This window comes from Oreochromis aureus, linkage group 6, assembly GCF_013358895.1.
Source record: "Oreochromis aureus strain Israel breed Guangdong linkage group 6, ZZ_aureus, whole genome shotgun sequence".
Classification (NCBI taxonomy): domain Eukaryota; kingdom Metazoa; phylum Chordata; class Actinopteri; order Cichliformes; family Cichlidae; genus Oreochromis; species Oreochromis aureus.
This window is the reverse complement of record NC_052947.1, coordinates 29,733,327-29,742,886: the sequence shown is the minus strand read 5'-3', so window position 1 is coordinate 29,742,886 and position 9,560 is coordinate 29,733,327. Positions and strand designations below refer to the sequence as shown.

The following is a 9,560-nucleotide window of genomic DNA, read 5'->3' as shown; positions in this document are numbered from 1 at the left end:
GACAGCCTACACTGGCCTTTCTATATATGTACTACTATAAAAATTGTATGAATGCTCACTATTAAACACAACCAGACATTTAAGGAAAAGTAGTGTTTATTAGCAGTTAGATTTTATGCTACAGCACAACAGCACAATAGCTGTGTAGTGTAGGTCAAGTAACTGTATGGCCACCTCCAACTCGAGATGTTATAGAGGTTGTGACAATATACAAAGGTTTGTTTATCCCTGCATTTACACATTTATATTTTTTTTTAATTTGCCTTCACAGCAGATGCTTTCATTCTGAGTCAGGGAAAGAGATGGCATGAACTCATGTTTGAATTCTTGTGCCAAGTCTGAGTAAAAACTATGTATTTGTGAAAACAATACACACATCAAACCCACAGAATACAGTTTAACTTATTTATGGCACTCTCAGCTGGTGACATAACAGGTAGTGAGATTATCTAGGTTAGTCAGATGGCAGTGCTGAAAAACGAAGTGAAAGCAACATCGTTTTCCTTCTGCTTTATAACAAGTCTCCATTAAAGGTCTTCATCATTCATTGGATTCCAGTTTATATTTTTTTAAAGAACCAGAATCAAATCTGTTATTAACAATCTTCTTCTGGTGGCAGTTTGATCTCTGGTGGCAGCTCTGACAATGCCTGTTGCCTCTGTGTTTGAGATGCCAAAATCCAAGCCTGCAGCACTGTGTCTGCTGAGGGAGATGATGAGGAGCGGTGGTGCTTTCTTAGCATGATCAGGGGAGGGTTCCTTAGTAATGTGTAAAGCAAAGCCCAACGCCTCCTGGCCCGACTGTTCACAGGGGGTTCTGAACAAACAGAAAGTGATAATGAAACAGAAGTTTGAGAAAGATTAGATGACAGAAAGCTCAAAGCAGTACGAAGGTGTCTATAAATGGAAGAGACACACAGACACACCACTGACCTGACACATTATTGTCGAATGTGGAGTAAGCAGATGAATTGTGTCTCTGCAGCGTACTTGACACCAGCATCTGACAGAAAGATACCATGACTGGGTTGTTGTGATAATGGTCAGCAAAGATCATCCCAATCCATGTAGTGTAGCCTGGATAAAAGGGGAAATACAATTATCAATATTCAGAGATACAAATTCACACACCATCAGACAGGGTGTTGCAGTAACATAAGAACAAATGAGCACAAAGCTGTCCTTTTACATGTTTTTTACATGTTTTTTTTGTGAAATAACATCTTTTTTTGTTATTTTTTTACTAGCAGTAATCAATATTTGACTGCTACCAATATTTGCCTTGAGACAAAGTAACTTGTAATTCTCATTGAAATGCTGCCATCTCGTGGATGCATCTGAATGTGGAAGGCAAACGGTCTTCTGGACATCAAATAATATGAATGATAAAATTATTTCTTATTATTACTGCAGTATATTAAAAATACCAAAGAGTTTAGGTTTGGCTGTGATCTTTTCTTAACTATATGTTTTTAGTTGAATCTAAGCTTACCAGCATCCATGTTCTCATACCCCCTCTGCATAATAGTTCGGTCTATGCGAGACACCAACCATGTTCCCACCACAATGCTTAAAAGAAGCCTCAGTATGCAGGTGGTCATCCCCATAACCACGTTGTAGAAAAAGAAGAAGTAGTTGAAGCAGTGAAATGCCTTCCTAAAAAGGGGGAAATTGTGATTTCAAGTTAATGTGCTTTGAGTTCAATCCTTTTGTCTTATTACTATTTGAAAAATAATTGTTAAGTAACATTAGTATTGGAAATCAATATGTATCTATTAACTATTAACTATAATTCTTTATGACTCTGGTGGTCATCTGGTTGCTTGTGAATATGCAAATCTCCTTGAAAAAGTGCCAATAGTGCTTTCATACTACTTTAAATATTTTGTATCTGCTATCTAATGAGCCACTTACTGAGTATGTGAGGTTTAGGAGAGATTTTTGGATTTTTAAAATGTGAGTTAGTGAAATGACATCAGCATTTTGGCATTTTTCTACCATGGCTAATTGCTGCCAAATGAAAGATCTGAGTGTTGGTGTGACTCAAACACACACTTTTTATGAGATACACCTACCTGTTGTTGAGGGCCAGAGGTTTCTCTTTGTCTGTGGCATCTATTTTATTCTGAAGGAAGAAGATCTGAACCAAAATTATTTGCAGAATCACCAGGCTAATCACAATGCATATGGTCAGACTAAGAGAGACACGGACAAAAAAGTAACGGTTAGTCAGAGTGCACATTAATTTATATATGCAATCATAGCAACACAGTTATAGAAAAAAAAAACAGCCTTACAATATAGTTCCCAGTGTGGAGAGCATGCTAAGCACTTTCCCATTCATTATAGGAAGAACCACCACGTAAGCAATCAGCAAAGCAAATAGGAAGTGGACAAAATGGACAATCAGGTAGCCTAAAAAAGAGCAGAAATAATTAACAACTGTAAAAATATTTTCATTATAATAGCTGCCTGTATAATAAGTCAGACCACTTTTCTGTGATTAATTTCATCTATTGGCATAGATTACATCTACATAGATTTGCATTTTGATGGAACCTCCTGTATGAAAATGATTCTTTAGATTTGGTTCTAAAGTCTAATACAGGATGTCCTATTTAGATCAGGCCAGTTGTCCTTGTTTTGAAAGTTTACGGTAAGAAAAGCTTACCCCACAGTGTGAAAGCGATTTGCCAGCCTGAGTATCTTGCAATGGAAGCCTGGTAAAATTCATGGCACAAACTTTTTTGTGTACTTTGTTAAGAATGCAATAATTAAAAATCACTTCAGCTCTACAGTAAGTGTGTTTGCATCCAAGTGTTTTGCTTACCACACTCGTAGCAGATCTAGGCTTATGAAACTTCTCAGGAAGAAAGAATTTCTGTCCTTTCCAGAGCCTCCTTAAGTGTTTTCTAAAGCAACAGTAAGCTCATTAAATTACAGGCAAATTCAGAACTGTTTGTGTGCTTGCTGGTAGTAGAAATGGTGATCTTGCTGTAAACTAAATATAGCTAACAGTCATTACACCCGTTTCTTAAAATTCTTACCTGTAACACGCCAAAACATGGAATGTGTAGGCAACAGAGTTAAGACTGGCAAAGATGGTGGTGGCTAGCCAGGACTCTTAAATAAACAAAGAAACATAAATGCAGACATGCATAACTTTATATTACTGTATATTACTTTGTATTCTTATAAATGGCGATGAGCATTGTGTTCCTAATATTTAACAAAAATATTACTCAATTTTCTAATACAGGTTTATTTGGTAATTCCTACTGGCAATATTAACTCTCGAAACAGCAGGAAATAAAATGTGTCTGATATCCACTTTACACATAATATGTGATATTAATCACAGGGTTCATAAATGCTCCCCCTTTAAAAGTCTGAAGGAACAACTTACTCCTGGCCACGACGATAAATTCTTCCAGCTGTGGTACCATGTATCCCAGGGATTCTGTCTCATTACATGCGGTAACCACATCTTTCAGTGTATTTTTCCAAGTTTCAATTTTGTCAAAAGTAGAACTACTGACACTGTAGTCTGCTAGTGTCATCTAAAGGAATGGAAAAGACAAATGAATATAGGAGTCCCCACAGAAGAAGCATAAATCATTTAAATAACACCAAACAAAAGGAATCAACTAGACGATTCAGGAAAATCATAAAATATGCTTTTCCGTACTGTATATAGGCCTATTAGGGATATTACGACAGTGCCAATGATTCTGCTGGGAAACTTGAAGTAGGGGTCCCACTCATAAACTCTCCTCTGGAACCAGGTAAGTGGCATACTGCAACACAAAGATGGATTAAACGTTTCAGTTTGTCCTGCTCTTAGGTTCAATAGCAGCTGCAGCATGTTTTTAACAGCACTGAAAATTCTCTACAGAACTGTGACACGTGTGATTTTCAATTAGCTGGATTGTTAACTCTCACATTTTTGATACTAAAACCTTCAACCTTTTGAAATGGCTTGAACACACCAGACTGGACTTTAAATCAGTCTGAAGCTCGGTTTCTATAAAATGCAATCATTAAAACTTAACATGTTCAGTCAGATTTTATATTAGAATGAAACTAGGATACCTTGAAGATTTGTAAAAATAGATAAAAGTTCAGGAAATCTATTGAATAGTATGTTTTTGAAAGTGCATACCCCTGTAATGAAAAACAAACAAACGCTTTCTCTTTGGCTCTTGACAGAGGCAGTTGCATTGTCTCCTCTCCAATATGTTTCCCTGCTTGACTTCTCATGTCTTTGTCTAGTCTAACTCTAACTCTAACCCTCTGAGAGTCTCTCAGTCTTATTCGCTAAAACCTAAAGAATTATGAATTTGATCAACTGGTCCCTTAACGAAATTGACACCCCATTGAGAAGCCTGGGCTCGGGAGAACCCGATTGTCCTGCAGAAGTTTGCTGATGGATACTCGATGGTCGGTTGTGTTGTGTGCCTGGTGACACTCTCGATGGGGGAGACTGAACGGTACCTATTCGGAACCATGATAACAGAGTTCTGGCTGATCGGACTTGGCTTATCGAAGAACAAAGGAAGAGCTTACAGCTGTTCAAAACCCCACAAGGCTGGCCGACATGACTGATGATGGGCAAGCCATGAGTACTCAGACTGTGTTTATTGAACACAATATGGATAAGAGCTTGGAGAAGCTCACGGCTCTTAAACTGGAATTGATAGACTTGGTGACCAGTAACGTCATTAGACCAACTGCGAAATTGGAAGGCAGTTGTTCGCACTAACCCAAACAACCATCTTCTTCACTCATGCGGCTCCAGAACAACAAATTCTTCTCCCTGATAACGGGAGCGTGTTTTGACTCTCGTCAAAACATCCTTCAAGGCCACCTGCATCGACTGAAGGACTGTTGACTTTCGCTTAACCGGGTGTAGGGACACTTTCTCTTAGTTAAACACGGGACACACACGCACACATACGCATGTACACTGACACAGACATACCCCCCCCTTCCCCACCTCCGATGCATGCCGTCTATGCTGTGAGATGTGATGATTCATGTGCTATGTGCTGAGGTGTTTTTTTCTGTTCTCAAACTGATCTCACTTTAGGAGCTCAGTATGGGTGTTCTCTTTTCTCCTCCATTGTTCTACCTCTCTGACCTGTCTTCCCCATGTGATGTCTGTGTAATGTATGTACAGTCGGAAGGGTAAGATGGCGCTGGTTGCCGGCAGCCTTAAACCAATTTCATTCGGGATCAATAAAGAACTGCAAAGCCATATAAGGGGCATTAAATTTGAAAGCAGCCGTTGGTATGTGTGTACATGAGTGGGTGTATTTACCTATGTCCGGGTGTCTTTCGCAGCAGTCTCTTAACATGCTGAACCTGGTGTTGCTCAGTTAGCTCTGCAGAGTCCTGGCAACAGATTCAGGACATTCATACTCAGACAAAATTCACTATATTCATAAAAAATAGTAACTTTCTAATCTATTATGAAAAATCGACTTCAACCAAGGCAGCTACTATCTGGGGAGTATTCATTTTAATATCTTTGCATTTATTATGTAATAATTTTGTTTTCTTTGTTCTTTTTTTAAAAATGTAAGGATGTTTGTAGTGCAGGCTATTGTTGTTTGCCCTGCTGAAGCCCATTTCAATAGAGAATACCTGATATAATTTTTTATGTAATTTTTTATATATGTGTATATGGTACATATACAGCATTCATGTCATTGTTTAGTAAAATGTATATGTGTGTTGAAAATACAAACTACATTGGTAAGAATAATAGTTTGTGTGATGAGGTAATGAGACTTTTTGTCCATTTTTAGCCATTAAATCATTAAGTTCACTTTGAAGACCTTGGTGAATGTAAGTCAAATTTTAATGTAATGTTAACACATCCCCTCTCTACGTCCTTACAAAGTTTTATCAGAATCCATTCAAAACATTTTGAGCTATTGTGTTTACAGACAGAATGAGGCGCATGCACACACAAATTTGCTACCAACAACATACTATTCTTGATGGCAGTAATAACGTTATGTTGTACAAGTATTTAGTAGGAATCATCACAATCCATGTATTGGTATTTCTGACCTCTTGTTCCATGTGCAGGCGTATTCGAATAGCTTTGACCAGGATGTAAATAAATCGCCCGAAGAGGAAGATGAGGGAGAGCATACGGGGCCACTGGGAAATCACCTTCTGGTATTTACCCAGTATCTTTAAAACCATAAATACAGACAATTATAAATGTGTTCCTCAAAGCTTAATACACTAGGCAACTTCATAGCTAAATGTTCAGCAGAGTTGAATGTTTTTAATTAACATGGGTCAAATATTGTGAAAGCTTGATGGACGGTACATTGCTGGGTTTCTTACCTTACCACTGGGACAAGTGACTGTTTCCCAGGCTGTAATTCCTATCCTACAACACAAAAACACAAATGTGTAATACGGTTGTTAATAAAATGAAATCATCCACACATCAACCAGTTAATCCATCAATTTAATCTCCAACTTCTTTATTATATTTTGTGTTTTTAGTTCCTTTTTTAATTTAACCATTAGTTTATTTTTGTTTTCGTTTTTGAGAAGCTTTAAATAATGTTGTAAAAAATGCATACATAGACTGTGTCTGAATAAGATAAGATAAGATGACCTTTATTAGTCCCACAGGTGGGAAATTTGTTTTGTTACAGCAAAGTGCAAATATTTTGAATATTTACCAAAATAGAGAGTAGAGTATTCCCAGCACTGCCCCTGTCATTCTGAATGGCGTGGACAGACAGGCAAAGAAAGGGAAATACACCAAGCCCACTTCTAAAGCTCCAATCAGGTACACAAAAGCTGAGGATAACAGTCAGAACAGTGTATCTGTCAAGATAATTCTTGGAAACTCTACAGTAAAAAAGTAAGAGGATAACAATGTACCTCTGGCCCAGGTTGGAACAGTGATTGGGACGTAGCTTTCAGAGAACAGGAGCAAGACGCTGCTTGATACGGCCCCAAAGGCAAAGCCATAAGACCAACGATTACTGAGGCTGCCTACAGTATCCAAAGGCCTGAGGCACAATGATTAATAGAAAAACAACCATAAGTACAGAAAAAGCCATAGTGATGCTGTAGTCATACATTACAGAGACAAGTAAATGATTCTTAAGGGGTGTCAGTGAAACTTAGTAGGAGATATCCCAAAAAGTTGATTCTGGTCATCTGGACGTAGCGTTTTCAGTAGGACAACGGTTTCGTCACCCATCCAAGTGACTTCTTCGGTCTCAGCTGACTGCAGGTTTCCCCAACGTTATAAACAGTGGTTCTGCATAATGACTGAAACTAGCACCACTGACGAACAACGGGCTGACGAATAATTGTTCCCATTGTTCATCAGTGGTGCTGGTTTCAGTCATGGGAGTGAGAGTGACGAAAACTTTCTCCCACTGAAAACGTTACGCCCAGAAGAACAAAATCAGCTTTCTGAGAATTCATTACCTGGATGATTGCATAATTAATTAATTTTTACACTAATACATTAGTTTAAAACCACAAACTTATGACTGATATTTACGTCTCGTTTTATTGTATAATAAAAGATAAGACACTGACTTGAGGACCCATCTTATGTTGCTACTCCTGTTGACTTACACAACTATAGCAAACCGTTGATCTAGGAATGGCAGTCTGTCATCAATGGCTAGCCTCTGGGCTCTTTTCTGAAGGAATGACAGCACCCCTGCAATCAACACCTGGATGAAAAGATATCACATCATAAATACTATAATAAATAATAATGTCATGTTTGCATCATAACTGTGTGAACAAGGAAATAGGGTGAGCATATGGATCTCTTATAAAGGCTTTATTTGATCCTTATATATTACTGCACCAGTCAGTGCTCCTCACTTATTGTGGCAGCAGTTTTTTTTGTATGTTGCTATGCTGTCACCCTGCATTCCCAGTAGCACTGTGCTAGTGCTACTCGTAATCCTTGGTTACACAATACTATGCAAAAGTCACCCCAGACTTTCTTTTATTTTTTTAATGTTGTCTTCAGTAAAAGTGACTAAAGTTACCATTTAAAGTTAGAGTGCTAAGTTTTTTCTTATGTGCACACACAACACTTGTTCATTTCTTCAATTAGGTGACATTTTTTGGCTTGTTTTTCTGGCCATTGTTGGGTGGAATAGTAAATATAATATTTTTTTTTTTGGATAACGTAGTAATTTAACACATTACTTGTGTTATAAATGTTTTTCAATCCTCTACAAAAAAAGTTAGTAATAAAAAAAAACCCCACTATGGATAATAGACATCTTTTGAATAAAATAGGCCTGGCTGAAATTAAGTTGGGACACTACATACTTGAGTTGTTTAAATACAAACAAATTTCAACTATTAAAGGAGTTTCTAAAACTCTGCATTATTAATATGGTCTTAATATAGGCAGTGTTGTAGTTGATCCCTATTGGTGCTGGGGTAACAGTGTAGAGTGTCTTAGTCACCATGTCTAAGATGCAGTTTTAATGAAAGAATAGCTTACTGCTGGTATGAGTGAGAGATGCAAGATTAGGTCCACAGACACTCTTTGGTGACAATCCTCATCTGGGGAGACCCTGGAGAAACAACGATACTATGAACACAATGTAACATAATGCACTGTAACACATGACAAATTAAGGAACACCTAGTTTGTTCCCTTTTGTTCTGCTGAGTACAAATTAATTTGATAGACTAAAAAGACACCAATAGGACTGAGCCTATTTAAACTAAAGTGCTGATCTGAGTGGAATAAGCCTTGCAAAACCTTACCAAAACTTTACTTACTAAATCAGATAGAGATAAAAGAGCATTTAATAAAAAGGGTTCATAGTGCACTGATAAAGTCAGTTCAAGTTCTGTCCCTGTGTCTTTGTTTCAGACTCCTAGAATCAGTTTGTAAACTCCAACGGCGACAACAATATACAGCTGATTATAGCAAAGTAAAGATCTGTAATGTAACACATTTAACATTTAGTGTTTAAAGTTTGTACTCACTCATGTTCCAGCAAGTTTCTTATCATCTTTCGAGAAGTTGGTTCATTACTGTCCAGCAAGCTTTGTTTCTGCTGCACTGTAAAGATAAAGCAGGCTGTGGAGTGATCCCACTTCTCCTTTTCCTGGTTTTAGTCATGTGACTAATATGAAGTTGACCTTTGACCTCAGGAATCAACACTTTTATATCTCTGCTGTTTTACTGTTGTCTGTTTTTTTTTCTTTTTTCGTTTGCTCTCGCTCTTTGTCTGTCCAGTCCTTCCTCTTTCTGTCACTCTTTCTGCCCCACACATATACTATCGACCACTGTGTTACTCAGTGAAAGGAGTGCAAACAGTTTGCTCAGCCAGTTAGATAACCAAGTGTTCATTCACCTTGTGACTTCACTTTACAAAGGAATGTTACACTGATTCCTGTCTCTAAATAACAAATCTTTTCTCCCCTATGTTCTATTCAGCATTGTCTTCAGGGAAACATTTGTTTAGTGCCTTTAGTTCTTCAATCTTTCATCTGTTTTGCCCTCCTTATTATTGTCTGCTTTGGTGAAAT

At 37.7% G+C, this 9,560-nt stretch overlaps 1 protein-coding gene across 1 annotated transcript; it reads right to left on the bottom strand.

The window, feature by feature from the left end:
- Window positions 1-78: 78 nt before the first annotated feature.
- On the bottom strand, window positions 79-9,463 carry stra6l (STRA6-like). Its single transcript, XM_031730934.2, has 18 exons — window positions 9,015-9,463; window positions 8,521-8,593; window positions 7,626-7,726; window positions 6,915-7,045; window positions 6,710-6,830; window positions 6,363-6,408; window positions 6,078-6,203; window positions 5,320-5,393; window positions 3,688-3,796; window positions 3,406-3,559; window positions 3,047-3,122; window positions 2,830-2,911; window positions 2,671-2,719; window positions 2,297-2,414; window positions 2,075-2,194; window positions 1,492-1,655; window positions 933-1,076; window positions 79-816 (listed from the first exon to the last, which is right to left on the bottom strand). The coding sequence occupies exons 1-18, from the start codon at window positions 9,038-9,040 to the stop codon at window positions 596-598; spliced, it is 1,935 nt and encodes a 644-aa protein (XP_031586794.1). The 5' UTR covers window positions 9,041-9,463; the 3' UTR covers window positions 79-595.
- Between the last annotated feature and the right edge of the window lie 97 nt (window positions 9,464-9,560).

Bases quoted from the DNA above. Each gene is read 5' to 3' on its own strand.
- stra6l (XM_031730934.2), bottom strand. From the start codon at position 9,040: ATGATAAGAAACTTGCTGGAACATGA. The intron at 1,656-2,074 runs GTAGGTGTATCT...CCCCCTTTTTAG, and splicing joins CCTCTGGCCCTCAACAACAG to GAAGGCATTTCACTGCTTCA. The intron at 817-932 runs GTCAGTGGTGTG...CTGTTTGTTCAG, and splicing joins ATTCGACAATAATGTGTCAG to AACCCCCTGTGAACAGTCGG.